A 26,852-nucleotide genomic window follows, 5' to 3' on the forward strand; every position below is an offset into this window, starting at 1 on the left:
TTTCATTTGTTTGAGACAAAGTTTCATTGTGTATGCCAGGCTGGCCTCAAACTGGATCTCCTCTTCCCTCAGCCTCCCAAGTAGTGGGATTACAGTTGTACACTACCATATAAGGTAAAATAATGGTTCTTTTTGTCTTTTTCTGAAAAAGTTTTAAATCATCATCATCATCATCATCATCATCATCATCATTTGGCTGTTCTTGGTTTTGAGACAGTGTTTCTCTGTGTAGCCTTGGCTGTCCTAGAATTCCAACATGTAAATCGAAACTCACAGAGGTCCACTTGCCTCTGCCTCTTGAGTGCTGGGGACTAACAGTGTGTGCCATCACTGTCTTTTTTAATTACATAATTTGTGTGTGTGCACACACATAAGTGTGGAGGTCAGAGGACAGCAGAGGGTGTGTTCTTTCTTTCACAACTCAGGTCCTCAGGCTTGGCAGCTGTGCTTTTATCTCCTGAACTATGTCTGCCTCTTCTTTTTCCTTTCTTTCCTTCTCTCTCTTCCTTCCTTCCTTTCTTTCTTTCTTTCTTTCTTTCTTCCTTTCTTTCTTTCTTTCCCATACCCTTATGTATCCCTGGCTGGCTTTGAGCTCACTATGTCACTAGGTAGTCAATGATGGCTTTGAACTTACTTAATATTTTAAAGGTTACAGAGAAAGAGGCAGGGGGTTTGGAGGTGGGGGAGGCAGGGAGGAAGATTGTGTGCGGGCACCTGCCCATCTATGGTCAAAAGATAACTCTTAGGACTCCATTTTCTCCTTTCACTATGTGGGTCCTGGGAATCAAACTCAGGTTATCAACCTTGATGGTGTATTGTTACTTGCTGAACCATCTTCCGTTGAACTCCTAATCCTATCTCTACCTCCCAAATGCTACAATGACAGGTGCATCCATCAGGTCAGCCTTAGATCTGTCTTGTTATTACATAGATTTGTATTTCCCTCTCCATGATGCTCCTTAGGAATACACAAGCTGTTTTTTGAGGATATGGAAGGTACTCCCCAACCCCAGTCCCCAGCCCTGATCTGGGGGTATAGGGATATGGGGCTCAGTTTAGGTTGCCTGGCCACCTTGTCAAGGGAAGAAAGTATGAGACTTGGTTCAGTCTAGAAGTGCATGTATTGCATCGTTTGGCTTGCAACATACAGCAGAAAACCCAAAGCAGCATGGCTGAAACACTGACATTGTGAGGGTCTAAGGAAGTGACGAAAAGTGTGTGAGAAATGAGGCTAAAAGATGATACATGATAAGACTTTCAAAGTTCAGGGTTTTAACATATTATCAATGGAGTTCTTACAAACTATTAATTTAGCCCTGGTAAAGCACTGGCTACTATTAATCATAGTCACAGGTTTAACATTTTAGATTTCCTTGGACCTGACAGACATTTATTTCCTTTGTTACATGAGGCCACAGGGTGGCCTGGTAGCAGCTTTGGGGAGCCTGCTCTGTCTTCCTTATGCTCCTCAGTCTGTGGTTTCTTTTTCTTTTTTCTTTGGGTTTTTTTTTGAGACAGGGTTTCTCTGTGTAGCCTTGGCTGTCCTGGACTCACTTTGTAGACCAGGCTGGCCTCGAACTCCCAGAGATCCACCTGCCTCTGCCTCCTGAGTGCTGGGATTAAACGCATGCGGTACCATACCCAGCTAGTCTGTGGTTTCTTCCGATGGCCCAGGGTGGCTCCTTAAACTCCAACTGTTTGCATGTAGCCCACTAGGACAAAGAAAGGCATGCTTTGTACTTTAGAGATACTTCCTGAGGCCTGACCTGAAACATCCTTAGGGAAAATCTAAATGGCTAATCTGTGGCAAAGTCTGGAAAGTGTCTGGGATAGCCATGGCTTCAGCTAAAATTTCTATTAAGAAGAAAGAGGGGGGAATACTGGAATTTGATAATCAGTCTGCCACAGAGTGACTTTGGGAATTTGTTTCTGTCTTGCTGTTTGGTCTGGATCTATAGTGAGGTTTCAGTAACAAGCTCCCAGAAGTGGTAGAATGTCTGGACAGCACACAGAGCTTGTTGTGTTCAGTCCCTAGAACTACCAGGACAAACTAAAAATAAGCTCTCGGAGAGACTTGGAGACTATTGGAGTCTATGATCATTGCTGTTGGCTTGTCTAACATGGACATATGATCAGAAGAGGGAAGGCTCGGAGGTCTGAGTTGTGGCACGCAAGTCCAGGCAACTGGCCTCCAGGCTCAGTCTGGTGAGCTGGATGGGGCTGGGAGATCTTGGAAGCATGTAGAGTGTAGATCTGTGGTAAAATTTTGTTTACTAACTTGAAGCAGGCAGCATTTTGGCTTCTGCTTGGTAGACTGTGTTCTTTGGCAGGATTAAGAGCATGAGGTAAACTAGAAACCGGGGCCAGCCTCAGAGGATCCTGTGCTTTTCTTTCTTTCTTTCTTTCTTTTTTTTTTTTTTTTTTTTTTTTGTTCTTTAGACAGGGTTTCTCTTTGTAGCCTCGGCTGTCCTGGACTTGCTGTGTAGACCAGGCTCAAACTTACAGCGACAGCGATCTACCTGCTCTGCTTCTCTGAATACTCGGATTAGGGCCCAGTTGAGGTTCCTGTAATTTACTCTCTGAAAGAAAGTGTTCCTTAGGTTTCTTGCCCGAGGCATTTGGCTCATTTCATCCTACTTGCTGACTCTCTCTGGCAGTTGTGTTGTGGCTCATTAACTACTTCAGTTGAGAAAGGAGCTTATATGCTTGGTGAATAAGTCAAAATGTAAAAGAATACACCATAGAAAAAGGCTCCCTTAAGCCGGGCGTGGTGGCACACGCCTGTAATCCCAGCACTTGGGAGGCAGAGGCAGGCGGATCGCTGTGAGTTCGAGGCCAGCCTGGTCTACAAAGTGACTCCAGGACAGCCAAGGCTAACACAGAGAGACCTTGTCTCAAAAACCAAAAAAAAAAAAAAAAAAAAAAAAAAAAAAAAAAAAAAAAAGAAAAAGAAAAAGGCTCCCTTCCTTTCCAGCTCTTTAGTCTTTTTCTCAGAGTCAGTTTTACTGACCAGGTGCCTTAGAGCCTATCCAGCTGGCTTTTGGAGTGGGCCCCGCTGGGACTTCCTGAGGCATGCCTTCGTTCACCCTTTTAATACAGTCGTTGAGTCTACTGCAGACTGTGTTTACTTGTGTCTACAAAATGACCACGCCTGCAGGAAGTCTGCAGAAGGGGGGTGGGGATGGGGGGGTGGGAGGAGCAAGACTGAGACTAGTGCCTGGCACTAGGGCTGAGGGGCGAGAAGCATATTTAGTGAGTACAGCGAGGCTTTTGTGACTCTTCCGTGGTGTTCAGTTTTTAGTTTCTCCCTTGTCCTGTTTTCTTCTTGCCATTTCTGTGCATTTCTTTGTATTTTTTTTTCCCCTCCATAAGCTCTTTTCTTTTTTCTTCTGCTTTGTTTGTAGTCCTTCCTTCTTTCTTCATCTGCTTGTGGTTTCTGTTCCGCTGTTACTCAGGACTTGTGTGGCCTTTGACTTGCTGCAGTTCTACACTCGCAGAGTACTTACTCTTGGTGTTCTGGGAGAGATGACTACAGGCCCAGATTGGATCCATTGTTTGGCTTGAGCAAGTCTGATCAGGGGAAAGAGAGCAAGTCCTAAGGAGATGGACGAGTACCTCAAACTGTCTTACTGTATGCTGCCGCCTGTGGTTTACTGGTGGCAGTTAATTACCTGATCCAGGCTTAGCCAGAGAGAGAACTTCAATCAGCAATTGATCCTTGTAAAGAATTTTCAGTAGTACACGTTCCTTTGGGGTCCCCCTCTCCCACCAACCTACTTAACCACTGCATTCCTAACCCCATATAATTACTTTGTTATGTGTCCCCACTTTATATGATTGACTGGTAAGCACCTGTACTATTTATTTGGAAGCCTATTTTTTTTAAAAGATTTATTTATTATTACTATGTATACAGTGCTCTGCCTGCATGCACATCTGCAGGCAGAAGAGGGCATCAGATCACATTATAGATGGTTGTGAGCCACCATGTGGTTGCTGGGAATTGAACTCAGGACCTCTGGAAGAGCAGACAGTGCTCTTAACCACTGAGCCATCTCTCCAGCCCTGGAAGCATATTTTTGAAATATTTATTTTTATTTTATGTCTATGAGTGTTTGCTAGTATATGTGTGTCTGGTTACCGTAGAGGTCAGCAAAGGGCATCAGTTCTCTTGGAACTAGAGTTACAGGTAGGTAGTTGTGGGTTACAATGTGGGTGGTGGGAATTGAACCCCTGTTCTCTGGAAGATCAGCCAGTGCTCTTAACTGCTGAGCCAACTCTCCAGCCCTATTTGGCAGCATATTAAGTGAAGCTCTTGAAACACCAGGCTATTCTGTCACATGTCATTGTCACAGCTGGTCTTGGACACTGATCTTTTAAGAGGAGAAAGGTCCATTTTTCTGACAGTTGCCCCAGGGACCTGGCTGTTAACTTAGAGGTGTCACTGCGCCCCTTTTTGCTGTAGAAGCCCTCGGATAATTGCTTCCATGTTCTCCCCTAGGTCAAATTGTCCTTGTTTTTTAGGAGTAGAGTTTTGTCTGTGGGTTAAGCCTCAATCAGGTAGCAGTTCACAACTGTCAGTAATTGACCGGGCTAAGATGTTATTAAGGCCCATGAATATGTATCTCAAAGGTAGCAAGGATGACATGAGCCTGAGATGCTCTCAGGAAGGCCCATTCTCCACCATATTCACTTAGAATTAGCACGTTTGTATTGGAATGGGTTGGGGAGATCATTTGGACTTGGGAATTCAACCTTGGAAATGACAGTCTCTCTCAGCCTTAGTTTCCTCATGTATAAGATGGGGACTAGACGTCTATATTTGGGGGTTTGTGAGAACTGATAGTGAAGGATGCCTGTGAAAATGTCAACACACACACACACACACACACACACACACACACACACACACCCTATTTGGTGATCGTTTGTCAGTATTCACATTTACTTCGTTTGTTAATGGATCCTTTTTGACCCTACTGTTCTGATCAGTTATCACTATTTAGATTTATCTAATTTGTTAATGGGTCCTTTTTGTCTCTACTGTGTGGTGTGACCATAGACAGGTCTTGTGTCTCTCATCATTTGACACCTTGGGAGTCTGGTCGAGGAAGAGTGGGTGAAGTGAGGCCAGCCATTCTTGGTGCTAAGGAACATTTCCAGATTGGTTCTGGCAGTTTAAAGCATATGTGTGTTTATGCATGCCCTATTATCTTTGGATACAGTATGAATTCGTCCTGTGTGCTGCTCCTTCTGTTTACCTGTTTCAGTCCTCACTGGTCCATTGTTCATATAACTTAGGCAGGAAGGGCAGAAGAATGCTTTCTATAGAGAGGTTGGGGTTTTGTGTGCTCAGCTCAAGCCTGCCAGTGATACTATGGTTTTCCTTCTAGGTCTGCTGACATTTGTGAACTGTGCCTATGTCAAGTGGGGCACACGAGTACAAGACACATTCACGTATGCCAAGGTCCTGGCACTCATTGCCATCATTGTCATGGGCCTTGTTAAACTGTGCCAGGGTAAGAGGGGCTGAGGTGGGAAGAAGGGTAAATGTCTCCTGAAGCCTCTTTGGCTCCCTGAGGAGGATATGGGACTCAGCTAGCTTCATCTCAACACACTTTGAGTATGTTCTAGAGTGTTATCAGTGAACGAATCTCTTCCTGGGCTTTGTCAGCAAGTCTGGCTTGGCCAACTGGACATGTGAAAGGCAGGCTCTCCTCAGGGCTTCTGTGGAAATACAGAGCATTGCGGAAAGCTAGCAAAGGTCCTAGGAGTTCTTGAAACTTGGAGTGGGTCGTTCATAGGTCACCTAGGGATATAGAGTACTGGCTCCTGGTTGTAGTCTGTAATTACCAACTAGTGAGTGGGGAACTTGACTCCCTCCCCCCTTTTTTTTTCTTGTGCTAGGGATGGAACCTTAGTCTTTTTTTTTTTTTTTTTTTCTTCTTCTTCTTTTTTTTTTTTTTTTTTTTTTTTTTTTTTTTTGTGAGGCAGGGTTTCTCTGTGTGGCCTTGGCTGTCCTGGAACTCTCTGTAGAGCAAACTGGCTTTGAATTCACAGAGATTCACCTGCCTCTGCCTCCCAAGTGCTGGGATTAAAGGCATATATCACCACCGCTTGTCCTTTTAAAATATTTTTAAATTAAAAAAAAATTTTATAATCTCTTGAATTATATTTTGGCCTGACCTGTAATTTACCACATAGCCCAATCATCTTGAATATTTGATTCTCTTGCTGCAGCTTTCCATGTGCTGGGACTAATGGTGTGTACCAACATGTTCAGCTACATATTGGCTCTTGAAAGCTTTTCGTTTTGGTGACAGAGCAGACTGAAGCTAATGGGCTTCCCAGGATATCCTGGAAGGTTTTTAGCAAAGGGTATCTTCCTTGTTTAACAGCCAGTTCCGTGTTATCCGTCACCTAGGGAGCTAAGCCCATCATCTCAGAGCTATTGGTTTGAAGTTGAAAATTAAACTACAGCCAGGCATCTAGATGTACTTGGAGTCTCAGGAGCACCTTAAATTTGGGCTATTGAGTAATTTTTCCTGCAAAACGTGTACCTTAGAGAACCACTGCTGTGTGCAGTGACCGATACTGCTGGAAGCTCTTGCCGCACACCTGTACTTTTTTGCCACATTGATATCTGGGTGTAAACTTTCTTTTATTTGTGTGTGTCTATATGAATATGCCACATGTGTGTGGGTTCTGTGGAGGCCAGAAGAGGATTTTAGGTCTCCCTGGAGCTGGAGTTACTTACAGGTGGTTGGCCACAGAGCCTTATTTCTACCTCTAAGTCTAAGCTTTCTGCAGTGGGTGATGACAAGTACCTTAGAAGGCTGACTCTTGTTAAAAATACAGTGCTGTCTGGATGTCTGTCCTGAGCAGCTAGGTAGGCTTTCAATCTGCGGTTTTCAGAGGCCTCCAGGGAGGGTGACTATTGCTTTGGCTTGGGTTGGTGCTCTGAAGGGTGGGGTTGGCCCATTAAGAGATAAAACTTCAGCTACTCTATAGTTCCAGGTTTCCTGCCCCAGACAATCATGAAAATAGAGTGATGAAAAATATAATACAAATAGAGTCTAAACTGTACAGTGATCTGAGCCAAGGCCTTCGGCTAGAAGGTCTGATTGTCAGTAGGAATTACTTGTGTGAAATGACTAGTGACATTAAAATAGGAAGAAAAACTGAGGTCACTCACAGTAAATGGAAACTCGTCAGGGCTTTGGAAGAAGTTCCTTCAGAGTGCAGCCAGGCATGGTTTTGTTTTCTTGATCAGCTAGTTTTACTAAGGAAAGCGTAACCTGGGGGATAGGTGGGGTGGTGAAGCTCAGGGACTTTGTGGTTGTTGTACTTTGGTATTAAATGATTTTTTTTTGTTTTTTGTTTTTTCTTCCCCTGCCCTTTTTCCCCCTTCTCTTTTGTTTCATCTTTGTATCCTTTATCTTCTCCATATTCCTTTCATCTCTCCTCCTCCCTTCTCTTCCTTTTACCTGGTCTCCCACCCACCTTTGCACCACAGGACACACTGAGCACTTTCAGGACGCCTTTAAGGGTTCCTCGTGGAGTGTGGGAAACCTCTCTCTTGCCCTGTACTCTGCCCTCTTCTCTTACTCAGGTTGGGACACCCTTAATTTTGTAACAGAAGAAATCAAAAACCCAGAAAGGTAAAGGCGAGATCACACCCACCATCTTGACTGGAACTCCTGCTGATGGTGGGCACAGTTGTCCTTTCCCCACACCTCCTCCCTCTGCCTCTCACTCCCTCTTCTTCTCCCTGCTCCCCTTCTCCAGTTAGGAGGGGTCGGGGGCTAGGATGGGAGTAAGTGGATGTGGCAAAGCCCTTGGCTGTCACCCTCACGTTCCATTGGAGAGCACCCAGGGTCCTTCCTAGAGGAGAGGTCTTTCATGGGCAGCAGCAGACCCAGCTAGGGCTGAGGTGACAGGAATCTTCCCTGTGGTGCTGAGACTGTTTCTGCCTGACCTGGCCCCCAGCCTAGGCTCTAGTTCCCAGAGGCTCCTTGCATTTATTCTGAGACCACACATGCAAGAAGGTTATAAAGCCACGTGTGGCTGATTGGACCTAATGTGGTAGCATAGAGTAATTTGAGCCCCTTCTCGGGGAAAGTGCTCTACTTTGCAGTGGAAAATGCCCAGGAACATGGGAAGCATCCCCACCCTAGGGCACATGGGGAAGAGGAGCCCATCTCAAAGACCTGGCAGGCAGTGAACTGTCAAGTGTTAGAAAATTCCAGTGGGTGCTGGATGAATTCTCATTCTTAGGGGAGGTTGGTCCTAGGTAGCCTTATTTCACTTGTCCTGACAGAAATTTGCCCCTGGCCATTGGGATTTCTATGCCAATCGTGACACTCATCTACATCCTGACAAACGTGGCCTATTACACAGTGCTGAACATTCAGGATGTCCATGAGAGTGATGCCGTGGCCGTGGTGAGTCTTCTGGGGGGTCCTTGTTTACGCACGGTTCTCATCTTATGAGGGTCACGTGGTGCTTAGCCCCTGAATGGTCCAGTCTTTTCCTGTAGCTGCTCTAGCTCTACAGTGTGAGGGATGGGTCTAGATAGGGCAGAGGGTGACTGCCTTTGCTCAGAGATCGTAGATATAGGAAGGTTACAAAACTCTGTTCTGTATTTAGTATCTCTTCTTTGCTCTGCCTTCAGACATTTGCTGACCAGACATTTGGCATGTTCAGCTGGACCATCCCCATTGCTGTTGCTCTGTCCTGCTTTGGGGGCCTAAATGCATCCATCTTTGCTTCATCAAGGTACTTTGGCTTTTCTGATACTAGACTGTTTTTAGCACCCACATGTCAGCTCACCATCATTTGTGACTCTAGTTGCAGGGGCACCTGTGCAAGAGTAGCACACGCTCTTAACTGCTGACCTCTCCCTCCAACCCCTGTGGTGGCTTTTAAAAGACGGGCTGAGCAATCCCAGCTGAAACAGGAGGATCTAACTAGCCCTTCATAGGAGACCTTGTCTTTAAAAACAAGTCCATTGTGGTAGTTATAAATTTGTACGGTAGCAGAATAGTGATACACCTGGTGGCACAGGGTGGGGGTGCCATTAGATTGTGGAAACGCATAGCATCTGTGGAGTGTTGGAGAGGTCTAGTTCAGAAGTGGGAGTGTTGGTAGGTGATAACAAATTTCATTTCTGGGGGCCTGGAATGGTTAAGGCATAATGGTGGGTAGTAGTGAGGTGCTAGTAATTAGCAGTGGGTAGTATGCGTAATGATCTGGGTGTATGTGGAGCCTATGAGGCTGTCCCCTGTTTTTTTTTCTGGGGCTCTGAGCTTAGTTTGTCTGAGGAGCATGACTGAATAAAAGGCTGTGACACATTTCATACCTTTGCAGGTTGTTTTTTGTGGGCTCTCGTGAGGGCCACCTCCCGAACCTTCTGTCCATGATCCACATTGAGCGCTTTACACCTGTGCCTGCTTTATTGTTCAATGTAAGCTCTGCTGGGAGAGTGTGGGCTGGGGCAGGATGTGGAGGAGTCCTGATTTACACTACACTTTGGGTTTTGCTCCAAGATTTGAAGCACAGTTCATTATCTTTTCTGTAGCGTTTGGGATGAAACCCAGGGCCCTATTACATTAGGAAGGCGTTCAACCGCTGTCCCACACTCCTAGCCCTCTGCCCCAGACAAGGCTTTTTTACATAACAAAAGAAAGCTCAAGAAGACCTGTAGCTTTAGATCTTCTTCCCTTGTATTGGTTGGAAGGGATTTTTTCTTCTTTTTTAAAAGTCCTGTGTTGATAGGTCAGGGTAAAAAGACAGGTGAGAAAATTTTTCTGTTTTTAAAGTTTAAGCAAGTCTAACCTTGTCTTAGAAAGCTAGTCCCTGAAACCTATCCCCTACGATTCTTTCCTAGGAGAGACAAGTAGTTATCCCTCTCTCAGAGTGGGTATGGACCCATTTTGGCCGATTCCTTTTCAAACACTCCAGGTCACTCTGCCGGCTCTGGAGGCATTTCTTCCGTTTGTTTCCCAGGTAGTTGGGCCCTAGGCCTAAAGAACTCTAGGTCAACATGTAATTCCCATTATGCTTGGTGTGTTAAGGGCCTCCCATTCTGCATCAGAAAGGAAAAAGAATCTACCTTGTTAACTACAGTGTGTGCAACAAGGGGAGCACTGAGTTTAGGTAGAGGCTAATGTGGGTAATGGAAAGCCCCTGAAAATCAGAGCTAGTGTGGTGAAGCTGTTTCAGATCTGACAGACTGCTGCACGGTGGAGTCTCTTTGTACGGCTGAAAGTAACGATACTCGCTCTTCTCCACCACCCACCCCACAGTGCACCATGACACTTATCTACCTCGTTGTGAAGGATGTTTTCCTGCTCATCAACTACTTCAGCTTCAGCTACTGGTTCTTTGTGGGCTTGTCTGTTGTGGGACAGCTCTATCTTCGCTGGAAAGAACCTGACTGGCCTCGACCTCTCAAGGTCAGCATGTCCTTTTTTCTTTTTCTTTTTAAAAGTTTGGGCCTCATGTAGTCCAGATTAGCTTGAAACTTAACTATGTAGCCAAAGAAGGCTCCGTGTGCACAGCTTGTGCATAATAGCAGAATGAGTCTCTCTCTCTCTCTCTCTCTCTCTCTCTCTCTCTCTCTCTCTCTCTCTCTCTCTCTCTCTCTCTCTCTCTTTCTCTCTCTCAAATTTATTGTGGGCTGGTGAGATGGCTCAGAGGTTAAGAGCACTGTCTGTTCTTCCAAAGGTCCTGAGTTCAACTCCCAGCAACCACATGGTACCTCATAACCATCTGTAATGAGATCTGGTGCCCTCTTCTGGCATCCAGGTGTATATGCAGGCAGAGTATTGTATACATAATAATAAATAAATCCTTTTTAAAAAAGACTTATTCATTTTATGTGCATTGGTGTTTAGCCTGCATGTATGTCTGTGTAAGAGTGTCAGCTCTTGGAGTTACAGACAGTTGTGAGCTGCCATGTGGGTGCTGGGAATTAAACCTGGGTCCTCTGAAAGAGCAGACAGTATACTTTTTTTTTTTAGACAGGGTTTTTCTGTGTAGCCTTGGTTGTCCTAGACTCACTTTGTAGACCAGCCTGGCCTCAAACTCACAGCGATCCGTCTGCCTCTACCTCCGCCTCCCAAGTGCTGGGATTAAAGGCGTGTATCACCGTACCCGGCAGACAGGACAATCTTAACCACTGAGCCATCATCTCTCCAGCCCTGGGTTTCCTCTTAAAGTGCCATTTGATCAGCTGTGTTCTTTCATCCCCCCCTACTAAATCTCACTTACCTCTGTTTCAGCTGAGCCTCTTTTTCCCCATCGTGTTCTGCACATGCTCCTTGTTTCTGGTGGCCGTACCCCTCTTCAGTGATACCATCAACTCCCTTATTGGCATTGGGATTGCCCTCTCCGGGGTCCCTATCTACTTCATGGGTGTTTACCTGCCAGAGTCCCGGAGGCCACTCTTTATTAGAAATGCTCTGGGTGAGTGTCTCTTTGCCCCTACTGTTCACTGGATGAGTGCTTATGCTCAGGTGCCTGCAGACTACCAACTCTTCCAGGATAAAACCTGCCTGACCATCATCATTTCGTGTGTGTGTGTGTTCCATTCTAGGGCTAAAGCACTATCTGGGTTTTGATGTTGTTGGGTTTGTGGTGTTTTGTGTAATCCAGGCTAGCCTTGAGCTCACTATGTAGCTGAAGATGACCCTGAGCTCCTCATCCTCCTGCCTTTACCTTTCAAGTGTTAGGATTACGGCTAGGATTACACCTGAGAAGAAAAGGCTGGGTGTGGAATAGAGAGGGTTGTTGGTTGTAAAGGCCAGGTGTGCTGTGCCTAAGGGACAGGTGGGAAGGAGTCCTAGATAAGCTTTCAGCCTTCTGGTATTCAGATGGAAACTGTAGTAAAGTATATTTGCTAAATCCCATACTTCTTATTTTCGTTTAGCTACTGTCACCAGAGTAACCCAGAAGCTTTGCTTTTGCGTCTTGACTGAGCTAGATGTAGCTGAAGAGAAAAATGTTGAGAGGAAAACTGACTAGAAGCCAGCGATGACATTCCCTGAAGCCCAGAAGGCTGTGACCACAGCCACCAAAGACCAGTTACTTAACTCTTCTGAATTAAAGGAGCTTGTTGGCCCACATTCTGTAAAGGGGCTCAGGGCCAGCTTTCTCATTGGTAAGCTATGGGCAGACACTGATCAGGCCAGCCTGAAGGTGGGGACTTCAGTGGGGGGAGTGGGGGCGGGGCACTAATGACTTAGTTTTATTTCAGGTGGTTAGGTGCGGCCCTGTTGGTAAGTTGTAGTGGGCAAAGAAGGGATGTTAAGTTGACGGTTATGGAAGATGATTCACAGCTATTTGCAGTTTAAACCAGGAGTCTACAGTGGTCTCCTTCATGGGGAGTTTTTCTCTGACCAAGACCAGCTGCTTGATTTTTAGAGGTCTGAAATGCTGAAATTTCTTCCTGGGAGAGCGTTGTGGGGTTTTTGTTTTTTGTTGTTGTTGGTTTTGTTTGTTTGTTTTGTTTTTTGTTGGTTGGGTATCATGAGCAGCAACGCTTTCTTTAACTGACAAGGGATCAATGTGTACCTCTTTTCCTGAATTCCCCAAGAGGAACATCACTCCTTGCTCTGGAACTTCACGTTCAAGCAAACAAGCTTGATGGAAGACTTTTCTGGGTCTAGGCATGAAAGTTCTCCTGTTGAGGACTTCTCATTTGTGGGTCCGAATGTTGGGGTATCTTTGGGATCTCGTTGTGTACAGACTACCCATCTCTAAGGAGGTGCTGACTGTCTGATTGACTTTGCTCAGATCATATTAACAGTATGGTCAGAATCCTTAGGCAATGGGGTGAGCTTCTAGCTCAAAAAAGAATTTGTCTTGGCCTCCTGATTGCGCCCTTCCTAGCTGAATCCATGGTGCTGTGGAGCCCTTGAAACAAGGGCTGAGAGAAAACCTCACTACTCCAGCTGAATGGAGCATCTTTGCTACTACCTGGACAAGCCACTATTGTCACCAAAAACCAATCTGTGTATTTCATTATTTATTGATATTTAACCCAGGACACCAGTTGTAGCAAACCATTAGTGATCATTTGTCTACAGGATGCAATAAATGAATTATGTTTGAAAAAAAAAAAAAACCCTTAGCTGGGCACACCTGTAATCTGAACACGTGGCAGTGAGGCAGGAGGAGTTTGAATGTGAGGCTAGCTTAGGCTACATAGTGAGTTCCAGGTAGCCGTTCTGGGCTATATAACAAGATCATCATGTACCTGTTACACTTTAATATGTAGATAAGTCACATGTTAACTATCACTTGGCTCGGATGAAGCAAGGAGAGATGAGCAAGTTCATGAGTCAGAAGTCTGGTAATTCTGCTGTTTTGAAGGATAATCCTTTGTTTTATTAAGACCTTAGGTCTTAGTTCTAGTTGATAGTGAAATTTTGGATATCTGCTATGAACTGTAAGAGGCCTGGAATGTTCTGGAATTCAGGTAGATCACCTGATCTATCAGAAGTCAGTGGACCTAGAGAACATCTCATGGATTCAAGTCATCAAATAGCTTGTTCTCTTCAAGGGCCTGTGTGAGGGTTTGCTGTGCATAGACTCATGCAAGTCCCGCTCAGGTGTTCGAAGTAGTCATTAACTTTCTGAAAACCACATGGACACCAGGCTTTGTTCACACTCCGAAGCATCATGGGACAGTACACCTGCTTATCTTCTCTTGTCCAACGGCTGGTGAAATTGAAGTCCTAGGAAGTGCTTGGTACTTGTGCACCTGCTGTTTTCTCCCCTGTGAAGATTGATGAAGACTGTGGGATCCTGGAAAAGGGTGGGAACAGCTAATTCTGGTGATCAGGCTAGGCTTCTCGTTGAGGCCAAAACAACTGGCTTGGACCTTTGTGAGCCGTATGTCTCCGTTGGAATGTTCAACTATCTCGGGATGCCCTTAGACACTGTCATCTTGGACACAGAAGAACCTTCTGTCTTGGCATCCCCATGGACATTCCATCTTTAAGTTTTGGAATTTGTGAACAATACAGATAACTGAGACAATCTCCCCTTCTGATTCTTTTCACTTACCAAACTGGCCCAAAATGCACAGGAGTAATCTTGGATATCTGCTTGCTCAATAAAGACTTAGGGGAGTGTGACCACAATTGCCTTTGGTTCCGGACAAACATCTGTGAGAGCTTTCAGGTGACCTTCTCACTTATCATGTGTTGGGGAATTTGTAAATTCCTGTCTATTAAGGTGTTTTATGCAAAGACTGACTTGCCTAAACCATACAAACATGATTCCTGTCTGAGCCAAGTTGGTACCCATTCCAAGGCCCTGATAGAGCTAACCTTTTAAGTGTAGTGCTTTTAGCGGAGTTTGCTTCTTAATTAGCTAATCCCAGGAATTTGCTGCCCTCCAGTGGACTCTGGGAGAAGCAGGGACCTCAGTTAAGGTGTTCTTAGTGAGCCATGTTAGCCTCCTTATTTTACTAGACAGTGTTTTTTCCTTATGAGCTGAACACAGTTCCTGGCAGAAACCCTATCCGTGGGAAAGCCACCAGACTTCCTACAGCACTTCAGCTTCACAGTGGAATTCTTCCTACAAAGTCTTTGTCTCTTTGAATCCACCTCCTGGTGTGCTAATCCTATTCACAGTGGTACAGTTTGTTCCCTTTTGGAGTAGGTAGAGTCTGTGAAGTTGTCGGCCCTTTAATGAGCTCATAACTTAATGAGCACATATGTACCAATGAGCACACTGCAGTGGCAAATAGGATTTTAGTCCTGCTTGTATGCCTACAGATCAAGATTGGTGTTAGATACAACACTGCTGGTTTTTATTCGAAATACTGAATTGTTTCTTTGTTGATACTGAGTATAGAGTCACTGAAATAGTTTTGCTTATTGGATTCGTAGCAATAACTACTTCAGTACACAAATTAGGTAAGGGCTTATCAAATAGACAAAGTGAAAGAATGAGTAGAGGCATAGAGAGGCGCTGGGAAGAAGGCATCTGTGCAATTCACTTTCCCATGGATCAGCTATTACAGGACAAGATGGCATTTGCTACTCAAATGTTCTGTTATTTCCCTACACCTACAGTGTCTACTACAGTAACTACTAGCCACATATAGATAAGCTAAAGGGAAAAATCCAAGCAATTTGATAGCTTGCATATGTTATGCTAGCACCTAGAAGACTAAGGCAAGACTGCAACTTACAGTTGCGACCCTCTCGCTGCTGGCTACAGTGGCCCACTCCTTTAATTCCAGTGCTAGGGAGGCAGAGGTGGGTGGGTCTCTTCTAGTTCAAATTCCAAGACAGCCAGGGGCACACAGAGACTGTCTCACTCACCCTCTCAAAACAAAAATCCCTGAGGTTTCTCAGTTGCACTAGTCAATAATTCAAGTGCTCAACAGCCACAGAATTGCAGAGTACACACATACATACACACATACATGCATGCTGTGGGAAGTTCTACTGCACAATGGCTACATCTAGGGGTAAGTCAGCTGAAATTTAGAAGATGAGTAGGGGGAATGGTTTTTTTTTGAGGGGCTGGGTTGAGACAGGGTTTTTCTGTGTAATAAGCCCCGGCTGCCCTGGACTCCTTTTGTAGACCAGGCTGGCCTCGAACTCAGAGATCTGCCTGTGTCTGCCTCCCGAGCGCTGGGATTAAAGGTGTGTACCACCTCGCTGAAGTATCCCATTGGGTCTTCCATGTAATGTGAACCTTGCATCTATGAATTTAATATGGGGCCTGTGATCCCAGCACTGTATGTTTGTGCAGAGGCAGGCGGATCTCTGAATTCCAGGTCAGCCTGGTCTACAAAGGGAGTCCAGGACAGCCAGGGCTACAGAAAACTTGTCTCGAAGGAATGGGGGGAAGAGGGGAGCAGTGTTTTTGTATAGACTTGTACAGATTTTGTCATTCCTCAAAGAACAATGGTACAGTTTAGGTATTGTTTACATTATATTTTTAGAATCTGAAGATGGGCATACACTATGTGGCAAATACTGTGTCATTTTATGTAAGGGACTTGAATATATGATAGATTTTGGCAATCCTGAACTGTGTCCTGAGGGATATAACTGTTAATTTGTCTTTAGTGAGAGCTGTAAACAGTTAACACAGCCCAACATAGCCCAAAGTGTATAAAATTAATTCTGAAATGTCTCTCACTACCCTTTCCCTTTTCTGTGGGGAGAACAACTATAATAATCAAATTTAAAAGGCTTTAAAATAACTACTTGCCGAGGCCAGCCTGGTCTACAAAGTGAGTCCAGGACAGCCAAGGCTACACAGAGAAACCCTGTCTCAAAAAACCAAAACCAAAACAAACAAACAAAAAACTTGCTTGCTTCCATGTAAAAGTCTTTATTAAAGAATATTATATTCATACAGGCTGTTCCTTGGCACCATTGCCAAAAGATGAGAACAGTCTTTACAACCATTATTAGAGTCCAAGGGGTGGGGCATGGGCAGCACACAAAACTCAGCAGAGGAGCCACTGTTGTCCTTGCAGATCTGATCTCTATCAAAGGGAATAAGCTCCACTGGAGGCCATTTCCCTCCTTCTACCTGGGCTCGAGGTTTCACATCATTTATTTTCCAGACTGTAAGACCACTTCTTAAAAAAAAAAAACAAAAAACCAGAATATTATGCTTTTGTCCAGGCTGGCCTAGAATATATTGTGTATTGCATTTTCAGTGCTCTTCTTGGCTCCCAGACTCTCTAATGTTGGACTATTAGAGGCATGAGCCAGCATGCTTGGCTTCACTTATCTTATAAGTAGAAGTCTTCACTGTGCTGGCGTACAGTTTTTCTTCCCACGTGTACAGTTAGGAATCCTAAGCTGACTCTGTGTCAAGGGCCTGTGGAAGAATCTCATGAATACCAGCAGACCATCAGTCTGAATCCAGATCATGGGGGCTGTCATAGCCAAATTCCCTCTGAACATCCAAGGGGTATTTATTCCACACCAATCGCCTGCCGCCGCCTCTTTCCTCCTCACTGAGGCTGTTGTAGTCATCAGAGTCTATGAGGAAATAAAGATTTTATTCTCTATTATAAAATACTTGATCATAAAGAAAATTTATGATAAAGAACTTAAACTTATTAATTTTGTTGGGGGTAAGGGATGCATGTGTGGAGGTCAGAAGACAATTTCCAGGAGTTAGCTCTTTCCTTACATTATGTGGGTGCTGGGGATGATCAAACCTGTTGTCATTAGGCTTGTCAGCCAAACATTCAGGAGGCAGAGCTTTTTGTCATCTCTCCATCCCTACTTTCTTTCAAGGTTTGTCTAGAACTCACTGCTCTACCACCTCAGCCATGTGAGTACTGGGATGACAGGTTAACACTTTAAATTTAGGCCGGGCTGTGGTGGGGCTATGATGGGACACACCTTTAATCTCAGAATTTGGGAGGCAGAGCCAGGTGGTCTCTGAGTTCAAGGCTAGCCTGAACTACAGAGTAAATTCTAGGACAGCAAGGGCTACACAGAAAAAACTTGTCTGAAAAAAAAAAAAATTTTTTTTTTTATTTGTGTGTGTTGAATATACATGTGTGGTAGTCATTGACAACTTACAGAAGTTGGTTTTCCTTCCATAGAGGATTCTGAGGATCCAATTCATGTTGTTAGTCTTTGCTGCCTGATATATTAATACTTTTTTTTTTTTTGGTTTTTCGAGACAGGGTTTCTCTGTGTAGCCTTGGCCATCCTGGACTCACTTTGTAGACCAGGCTGGCCTCGAACTCACAGCGATCCGCCTGCCTCTGCCTCCCGAGTGCTGGGAGTAAAGGCGTGAGCCACCACGCCCGGCTTAATACTTTTTTTGAGAAAAGGTTTCTTTGTGTAGTTCTGGCAGTTCTGGAACTTAACTTTGTAGACCAGGTTGGCCTTGAACTCAGATATCCACCTGCCTCTGCCTCCCAAGTGCTGAGATTAAAGGCATGTGCTATCTTACTTATTTTTAAAATGTATTTATGAGTGTTTTTCCTAAATGTATGCATGAGCACATATATGCCTGGTGCCCACAGAAGTCAGAAGAGGGAGTCAGGTCCCCTGGAACTGAATGGAATTAAGGATGGTTGTGAGCTGCTATGTCAGTACCAGGAACAGAACCCCTATCTTTTGCAAGAACAACAAGTGCTTAGCCATCGAGCCATCTCTTCAACCCCATTAATACTTTAGCCCCAGCAGTTCCCGTATAAAGAGAGGGAAAGCCAGCCATATGCAAACATACCCACCATCAATTCTACCTGTACCTCAGTCTTCACTCCTATCAGTCCCACTTCATCTGGGTTGCTACCCACCTCTGGAATCTCCCTCTTCATCATTGCTTTCTTCATCTGGGTACTCATTGCGCCAATTATTTTCACTATTTTCATCATCTTCATCTTCATAAACATCTTCTGGTTGTTGTTCATCATTCACCTGAGCATCTCAATATAAACATGAGTATAAGTCCAAAACCTCTAAGTGAAGCTCCTTATTGGAAACTATTGGGGAAATTCAAGTAAAGGCACCATGTGAAAACAGCAGAGTAGGAGTTGTCTGACTCAGGCTAGGAAGATCCCCTCAAGATTCTAGCTGCAGATACCACATCCCAATGCCATTAGAAGGGAATGACTGTAAAGAGAAGGTAGTGGCGTCCATCTTCAAATTCCTGAAGGCCTGCCAGGTGGGAGAGGGACGTAGGCAACGCCAAAGGTTAGGATCAAAAACTTCAGGGTGAGCGGTATAGGAAAGGAGGGATAGAGACCACCTAGTGATCTAAAGTGGGCACCCACAGATACATGCACATCCACTCAGGCACACACACAGACTCATGCATACACATAAATTAAAAAACAAGGGGGCTGGAGAGATGGCTCAGCGGTTAAGAGCACTAGCTGATTTTCTAGAGTTCTTGATTCAATTCTCAGCACCCACATGGTGGCTCACAACCATCTATAATGGAATCTGATGCCCTCTTCTAGCCCTTCATGAGAAGACAGAGCACTCATGTACATAAAATACATAAATATTTCAAAAAATTTAAAAACAAACCTCTCAACATTTTTAGAAAATGGAGTTAAGGAGATTTTTTTTACCTTTCCTGTATTCTTTTGAGACAGGGACTTACTATGTAACCCTGGCTGGCCTGGAGCTTGTTATTGCAGATCAAGATGCTCTCACAGAGACCCACCTGCCTCTGCCTCTGGGATTAAAGATGTGTACCAGTATGCCTGGCTCTTTTTATAACATTTAGAATCTTTCTGTTCTTTGGGGGCTGAAGAGATGACTCAAGAGATTAGAAGATCTACCACTCTTCTCTCCTCTTTTGGTACTAGCATGCAAAGGATGTGCAGATATTCATGTAGGCAAAATACCCATAAAGTTCTTTGTTCTTATTCATTGTTAGTGTCTGGTTTTATTGTCTCAAGATTCATTATGAACAAAGCTTTCAGTGTAGGTACTCCAACATATTTGCTGAATTAAATCAGGGTTTCCAGAAAGGATTTGGAATAGAATTTTTCTTGCAAGTGAAAACAAGAACGAGAATAATACTTATCAAGAGAGGAGTTCATAGGCAGGTTTGGTGGTACATGCTTGTAACCCCAATATTGGGGAAGCTGAGGCAATTTAGATAGCCACAAGTTAAAAGCTTGGGCCACATGCTAAGTACAAGGCCTACCTAAACTACATAGGCATATCATTTCACAAAAATAAAAGGGGCTAGAAGATGGTCCAAGTGGATCAAGTACTTGTACGGGCTGAGACACCAGAGTGCAGATATTCAGAGCCCACGTAAAAGCTGGGTGGGCTGGGGAGCCTGTCTGAGATCCCAGCGCATGGGAGTCAGAGACAGGAATCCTTGGGGTAAGCTACCTAGTTAGATTAGAATTGGCGAGCTCTGGATTCTGTGAGAGACCCTGCTTCAGGGGAGATGCTCAGTGGACTATGAGACCCCAGCTCAACAAAAAATGCAGTCTGATGACCTAAGAAGTTTGATCCCAGGAACCCACATGATAGAAAAAACCCCAAATTGTTCTGACTTCCACACAGCACCATGGTATACACACTAAATAAAATTAATTGTAAATTTTAAAAATAATCAAATAACCAATAAAGAGTGGGTCCAGGAAGTCAAAGTTTCCTGTTCCTTGCCCTTCCCGTCTTGGACCCCTTGCCTTACCAGCTCCCATTCCTGGCTGTAGGGCTGCACAGACAGGATGTTGTCAATCCACCCCGGAGGGGCCATCTCCATGTAGTAAATGTCATATACGTAGTCCTCTTTGTGCTTTGCCTCCTCCTGATGGTCGACTTGTGATCCATCTTCAGATACAGTCAGCCGCTCACGGATCAACTCCACGGAATTGCAGAGGATCACGTCTGGATCAGATGTCTATAAAGAAACCAGATGACAGAGATAAGACTCAGATAAGGATTTTTTCTAAGGATTGCATAAACGAAGGCCTGTTACTGTTTTGTTTTGGAGACAGGGTTTCACTATAGCCCTAGCTGGTGGGGAACTTGCTATGTGACCAGGGAGGCCTTGAACTCCCAAAGCTCTGCCTGTCCCTGCCTCCCAAATACCGAGATTGCAGGCAGTATTCAAGATTCATATCCTCACACACTCCTTGTTTCTTTCTACCAGCTTCTACAGGTCTTCTTTGAGTACTCTTTGCTATTATGTTCTTCCTTTGGGATCCATAGGCCCACATAAGTTTCCTGATAAACCTATTGAAATCTTTCATTTGGCTCATCATAACTGACCAAACTCCATTTAATAAAGAAAAGACTAACCTATAGTCTAAGCTAGAAAGAAGAGCTCGGGCTGGAGAGATGGCTCAGAGGTTAAGAGCACTGACTGCTCCTCCAGAGGTCCTGAGTTCAATTCCCAGCAACCACATGGTGGCTCCCAACTATCTGTAATGTGATCTGATGCCCTCTTCTGGCCTGCAGGTATACCTGCAGGCAAAGCACTGTATACATGGTAATAAATAAAATTAAAAAAAGAAAGAAAGAAAGAAAGAAGAGCTCATTGAAAACACAAAGGCCCCAGAAAAGAACTAGTCCACGTTAAGATATTTTCCAGTGTCTACATACAGGGCCCTGGTAGCACAGGTCAATGTAAAGCTCCAGGGAAATACTACAGATAGTCCTTCTCATCAAGTTCATCACAGAAAGCTACTTAGCTGAAACCAGCTACTATACAAAAGTAGGAATGTTCCATGACCAAAGCACACACAGGGAGAATGCTGCTTTCACATACAAATCAAGAGGGATTTTCCGGTACTCAGGAAATCACAAAGGAATTAGAGGTACAAGTTTCTGTACTGGTTTTTGCTCTTCAAGGCTTTTTTCCCCCTTTTGCTTAATGTATATGAATGGTTTGTTTATATGTATGTATACATACCATTTGTATGTGTGGTCCTCTCAGAGATTAGAAGAGAGCGCTGGATCCCCTGAGATCTGAGTTGTAGATGGTTATGAACTGCCATGGGGGTGCTGGGAATTGAACCCACCCCACCCTCAAAGCTCTTTATAAGGAGAATTCTGGCTCAACCTCACAGGTCCCACCCAGATCAGGAAATTATGTAGCTATTAAATTTCTAAGACTAAATGGTGGTGGTGGTGGCATACTTCCTTAATCCCAGCACTTGGGAGGCAAGCAGATCTCTGTGAATTTGAGGCCAGCCTGGTCTACAGATCGAGTTTCAGGACAGCCAGAGCTACACAGAGAAACCCTGTCTTGGGAAACAAACAAACAAGCAAATAAACAAACAAACAAACAAAAAAACCCAAAAATATTTCTAAGACTTCAAATTAACCAGATTCCCTCTAGTTACCTTTGAATTGTGGGTAACGTGATTTTTTCCCCCCAGTGCTGCAATTTGAATTGAGGGTCTTATGTAAACTAGACAAAATGCTTTATCAATGATCTATATCCTTAAACTCCTAGTCTACTTTTAGGTTGCTATGGTTTTTTGTTTTTTCGAGACAGGGTTTCTCTTTGTAGCCTTGGCTGTCCTGGACTCACTTTGTAGACCAGGCTGGCCTCGAACTCACAGAGATCCACCTGCCTCTGCCTCCCAAGTGCTGGGATTCAAGGCATGCGCCACCACCGCCTGGCTACCACTATACTTTGTATAAAAATTAATTTAAAAAAATTACAATTGTGGCAGGCCTATTGCTGTGAGTTCGAGACTAGCCTGGACTACAAAAGCGAGGCCAGAACAGCCAAGGCTACATAGTGAAACCTTGTCTGGAAAGTCAACAAAGCAAAGCAAAGCAAAACAAAAAATTCTCAACTTGCTATAGCCTAGAGTCACAGAGAAGACAATTTTAATTAAAGGATGTACTTTTCCTGAGGAGGTGGTGTAGGGCTACAAAAGAAACCAAGCATAAACCTGGGAGCATTTTTCAACAGGGGATAGTAGCATATACCTTTCATCCCAGTACTCAACTGGCAGAGGCAGGCAGATCTGGAGTTTAAGGCTGGCCTAATCTACATAGTAGTTCCAAGAAAATCAGAGTGAGACCCTGTCTCAAAAACAAAACAAAATAACCCAAAACAACAATTATTTGCTGAACAATCCCGCCAGCATATATGCTTACTCATATTTTCAGTTATATTACATAGAGCACTTTCTATTGTTAAACACAGGATTTCCCATGTTGCCAACCTTCTGGGTTATTAAGGTGTTGATTCCACTTGAACTGAGTGGAGTAACAGGCAGTGTTATGGTGCTTATGTGGGTTCTGGGAACCAAAGCCAGGTCTTCATGATGAAATGGCAAGTAAACTGCAGAACCATCTCTGCAGCCCCATGTACACCTATTTCTTGAAGTAATCATGAGCAGTATTGCAATGAATATGTCATTTCTGCATTTGAAAAATGGGGATAACCTTGGAGAAAACAAGTCCTTACCCAACTTCACCACTGTCATTCCACTGAAAAAGCAGATCACCCTGAAAAGCACCAAGACCTAACACCCTCTGAGGGCTGCATGTCAATCAGCCAATGGAAGAGAAGGAACTTGCTCTCTTCCACTGACTATAGGTACAAAGTATGTTTCCTGGGAAAAACAAACTCACATGTGGGTACCTCCATCACTAGATTTGTTTCCTCACAATAACACAAAGCTTAGTCACCTGTAACCTATGTAATGCAGAGACTATTGACTCTAAATCAGCCATTCTCAACCCATGACCCCTTGGAGGGGGGCAGTCTGCATGTCAGATATTTACATTATGACTCATAACAGTAGCAAAACCACAGTTATGAAGTAGCAGTGAAATAATTTTATGGCTGGGGATCACCACTGCGAGAGGTGCTGTTTTAACAGGTCAGAGCACTGGGAAGGTTGAGAACAACCAGTCTAAAGAGCTTGGTAACAATGTTTCCACAAATTAAGGTTATCTGCTCTTTCCAAAGTACTATGCTTGCTTTTCATGGACCACCTCATAAGAAACTCCAGTTTCTTTCTTTCTTTTTCTTTTTTTTCTTTTTATTTTTTTTTGGTTTTTCGAGACAGGGTTTCTCTGTGTAGCCTTGGCCATCCTGGACTCACTTTGTAGACCAGGCTGGCCTCGAACTCACAGCGATCCGCCTGCCTCTGCCTCCCGAGTGCTGGGATTAAAGGCATGCGCCACCACGCCCGGCCATCTTTCTTTCTTTTTGTTTGTTCGTTTGTTCAGGTTTTTCGAGACAGGGTTTCTCTGTGTAGCTTTCCTTTGCTGTCCTGAACTCACTTTGTAGGCCAAGCTGGCTTCAAACTCACAGAGACCTGCCTCCCTGAGTGTTGGGATTAAAGGTGTGCACCACAACATCCAGCAAGAAGCTCCCGTTTCATCCGTTTATGTTACGTCTAATTACCAACACAACTTTTAGCAAGCACACAAGCCAGCGGGTGGCTACTAGCATTCCAGGCACACCAGTATCAGTAGTTAACTTTAAGGAGTGTTTACCATACCTCACTAGAAGCACTGTTCTAAGCTTTCCTGCATATCAAGTGATTTACTTCTTTAGAAAGCAGCCATGTGGTTAGGCATTATAAATTAAACACAAAAAGGGAGGGGTAGCCGTACAAGCCTTTAATCCCAGTACTTGAGGCAGAGGTAGGCAGATCTCTGTGAGTTCAAGGCCAGCCTGGTCTACATAGTGAGACCCTGTCTCAAAAAAAAAAAAAAAAAAAAAAAAAAAAAAAAGCAGGTATAGAAAAGCCCAGATAACACAGCTACACTCACCCACACTATTATAAGCAATCTCAAGTAGATTAATACCACAGTTATAACAGTAGAATAATCAGGGTTCAGCAGGAGTGAGGAGTACAGAAAGGGTATAGGAATGATGTGATCAAAGACAGTATACATGTACATAAATGTCCTAATGAAAAAACCTATCACTTTGAATGACTAATGCTGCTAATAAAAACATTTTTGAAAAAGTAAAAGCAAAATGGTATTTGTGAAGATTAAATAATTTAAAGAAAATACAGAATTAAGGTCATAGCTCAATGGAAGAACACCTGCCCCACGTTTGGTCCCTAGGCACTGCAAAACAAAGCCCCAAACAAATACTTAGCAAAGTAGATATTAATGCCATAGCTGTTTACTTTTGTTGAGTTATTTATCTAGGTTAAGTCTTGGGAGTATGATTATTAGGAAGACACGCACACACAAAAAAAACCCTTTTCTTTTTGTTGTTGTTGTTTTTTTGAGACGGGGTATCTCTGTGTAGCCTTGACTACCCTGGAGTCACTTGGTAGACCAGGCTGGCCTCAAACTCACAGTGATTCGCCTGCTTCTGCCTCTCAAGCACTGGGATTAAAGGTGTGTGCAATTTTTATTTTTTTTTAAACGTTCTTATTTACCTGCTTACTGGCACTATAGGGTGAGAGCTCCGGTACATACTCCTGTTGTTATAGTATTCCCCTGCAATACCGACCCATAGCAACTGAGCAGGCCAGCCATGCACCAAAACCTCAGAAATCGTGAGCTAAAATCAATCCTCTGTATCTACCTCATTTGTCACAGCAACAAGAGTTTAACACAACCTCTAAATAATGCATACATTTTAAATAGGCCCAAATCTACTTTTCAAAAGGCCTACATCGAGCCAGGCATGGTGGTGCATTCCTTTAATCCCAGCATTCAGGAGGCCGAGGCAGGAGGATCTCTGTGAGTTCTAGGCTACATAACAAGCCCAGGACAGCCAAGCCAAGCCTACGCAGAGAAAGCCTGTCTCAAAAAAAAAAAAAAAAAAAAAAAAAAAAAAAAAAAAAAAAAATCCAAAAAAAAAAAGGCCTACATCAATTTTGTTTATTTATTTAGATACAAGGTATCACTGTGTAGCTCTGGCTAGCCTTAGATGCAGACGTCTACCCACTTCTGCCTGAGTGCTAGTATCAAAGGCCTGGGCAACCATACTTAAACTTTTTTTTTTTTTTGAGACAAGGTCTCACTATGTAGTCCTAGTTGGCCTGGAACTCAGATCACCCTGCACATTGATCTACAAGTGTTGGGATCAAAGGTGTGTACCACTACACCCAACTGACAAAAAAAGAAAGAAAACCAATTATAAAGGGTGTGGTGGTACTCGCCTGTTTTCCCCGCTCTGGGGCTGCTGAAGCAGGAAGACCTCTACGCATCAGACGCCTGCATGGCCTATACTTTGTCAACCAAAGCTACACAGCAAAAACTTATCTCAGCAAAACAAATACAAAGCAAAAATCAAACATAAAACGAAGCCATCCTTTAGACTGGACCATCCATCTTTAAGCTTAAAGCGTATGCTGTCTCTTAATTGCTGCCTTTGAGAGCAGAGCAGAGACAGAGTACTCACTTTGCAGCAGTCTGTGGCAGCCACCTCTGGGTCTCCTTCCTCGTGGACCAGGTCCAACAGCTGGAAGCCTGCGTCCCCGGCAGCTTCTGACACACACTGGGGTTCCAAACTGCTAGACGTTCCCGAGGATCGGTGGCTGGAGACTATCCTGTAGCGGCCTTCTTTACGCACCTCGCGAACCGAGGCACGAAGATCGCGGCGGATTCGCAGCTGGCTGCTCCGGGACGGGCGCAGGGCAGCACGCACAAGCTGCTGGATTGGCTCCTCCTGAGGGTCGACAGGAAAAGGATGACCGCCTCAGCAATTGTTTGTACACAGGCAACATCCAAAGATTCCCTTCCATGCAGAGTCCGTGCCCGTCTCATACCTGGGAGCGCACGGTAGCAACCAGTTGGAAGACATTACTCTCCGCCGCTGTCTCCTGATCCCCTGGCGTCTCCTGATCAGACGACTCGACCTCGCCGCTTCGGAGGCGTTTACAGGCCAGCACGAGAGCCTCTGCTGGCTCCGCGTCGCGCTTCCGCTTCACGCGCAGCACCGCAGTCCTGCCGGCCTCCATAGCTGCAGTCGCGGAGTACTGTGGGAAGGCGCGGGGTGGGACGGGAGACAGCTCCGGTTCCGCAGAGGGCCGCGCCGCGTGCGACGTCACACCGACGCGATGAGGCCCCGCCCCCATGCGGTGGGTGAGGCAAAATGGTCGCGGCCATTGGCGCTGAGTGGAGTGCTTCCCACGGCGGGTGAGCCTGTTGGGCGTGCTGGGGAGGTAGTGTCGTGGTTAGTCCTGAGTGCAGCCAGCCTTCTACCCTTATTATTAGGGGATCTGGCGTAGGACCCTGGCGTGGGTGTGTTCGGGTTCCCGGGATACTTCTGGACTTTTCCAGAGTCCACGTGGAGTTGTTCGAGCACCCTGGCGGACAGTCAGCCCCTCGACAGCAGTCCGCTTGGGTGACTGCCTTTTTTTCCGACTGTGGCGGAGCACAGTGCAGGGTGTGGGGCGTAAGACTACTGGTGCCGGGAGCCTCGCT

The 26,852-nt window shown here is 44.7% G+C and overlaps 2 protein-coding genes across 6 annotated transcripts in view; one reads left to right on the top strand and one right to left on the bottom strand.

Moving 5' to 3' along the window:
- The window catches only part of Slc7a6 (solute carrier family 7 member 6), a 28,928-nt gene extending 16,725 nt beyond the window's left edge, over positions 1–12,203 (top strand). For all 5 annotated transcript variants that reach the window (XM_051169071.1, XM_051169070.1, XM_051169073.1 and 2 more), the window contains 8 exons: positions 5,394–5,519; positions 7,517–7,661; positions 8,321–8,444; positions 8,675–8,778; positions 9,370–9,466; positions 10,308–10,457; positions 11,286–11,469; positions 11,933–12,203. In XM_051169071.1, coding sequence (XP_051025028.1) covers positions 5,394–5,519; positions 7,517–7,661; positions 8,321–8,444; positions 8,675–8,778; positions 9,370–9,466; positions 10,308–10,457; positions 11,286–11,469; positions 11,933–12,027 — 1,025 coding nt within the window. In that variant the 3' untranslated portion in view covers positions 12,028–12,203. The remainder of the gene's footprint in view (positions 1–5,393; positions 5,520–7,516; positions 7,662–8,320; positions 8,445–8,674; positions 8,779–9,369; positions 9,467–10,307; positions 10,458–11,285; positions 11,470–11,932) is intronic.
- A 4,678-nt stretch (positions 12,204–16,881) lies between these two features.
- Slc7a6os (solute carrier family 7 member 6 opposite strand) lies at positions 16,882–26,419 on the bottom strand. Its single transcript, XM_051169080.1, has 5 exons — positions 26,195–26,419; positions 25,828–26,094; positions 20,173–20,382; positions 18,308–18,428; positions 16,882–17,027 (listed from the first exon to the last, which is right to left on the bottom strand). Exons 1-5 carry the CDS (start codon positions 26,384–26,386, stop codon positions 16,897–16,899), a joined length of 921 nt encoding a protein of 306 aa, XP_051025037.1. The 5' UTR covers positions 26,387–26,419; the 3' UTR covers positions 16,882–16,896.
- Positions 26,420–26,852: the final 433 nt, after the last annotated feature.

The sequence above is a fragment of the Acomys russatus genome, chromosome 26, assembly GCF_903995435.1.
Source record: "Acomys russatus chromosome 26, mAcoRus1.1, whole genome shotgun sequence".
NCBI lineage: Eukaryota > Metazoa > Chordata > Mammalia > Rodentia > Muridae > Acomys > Acomys russatus.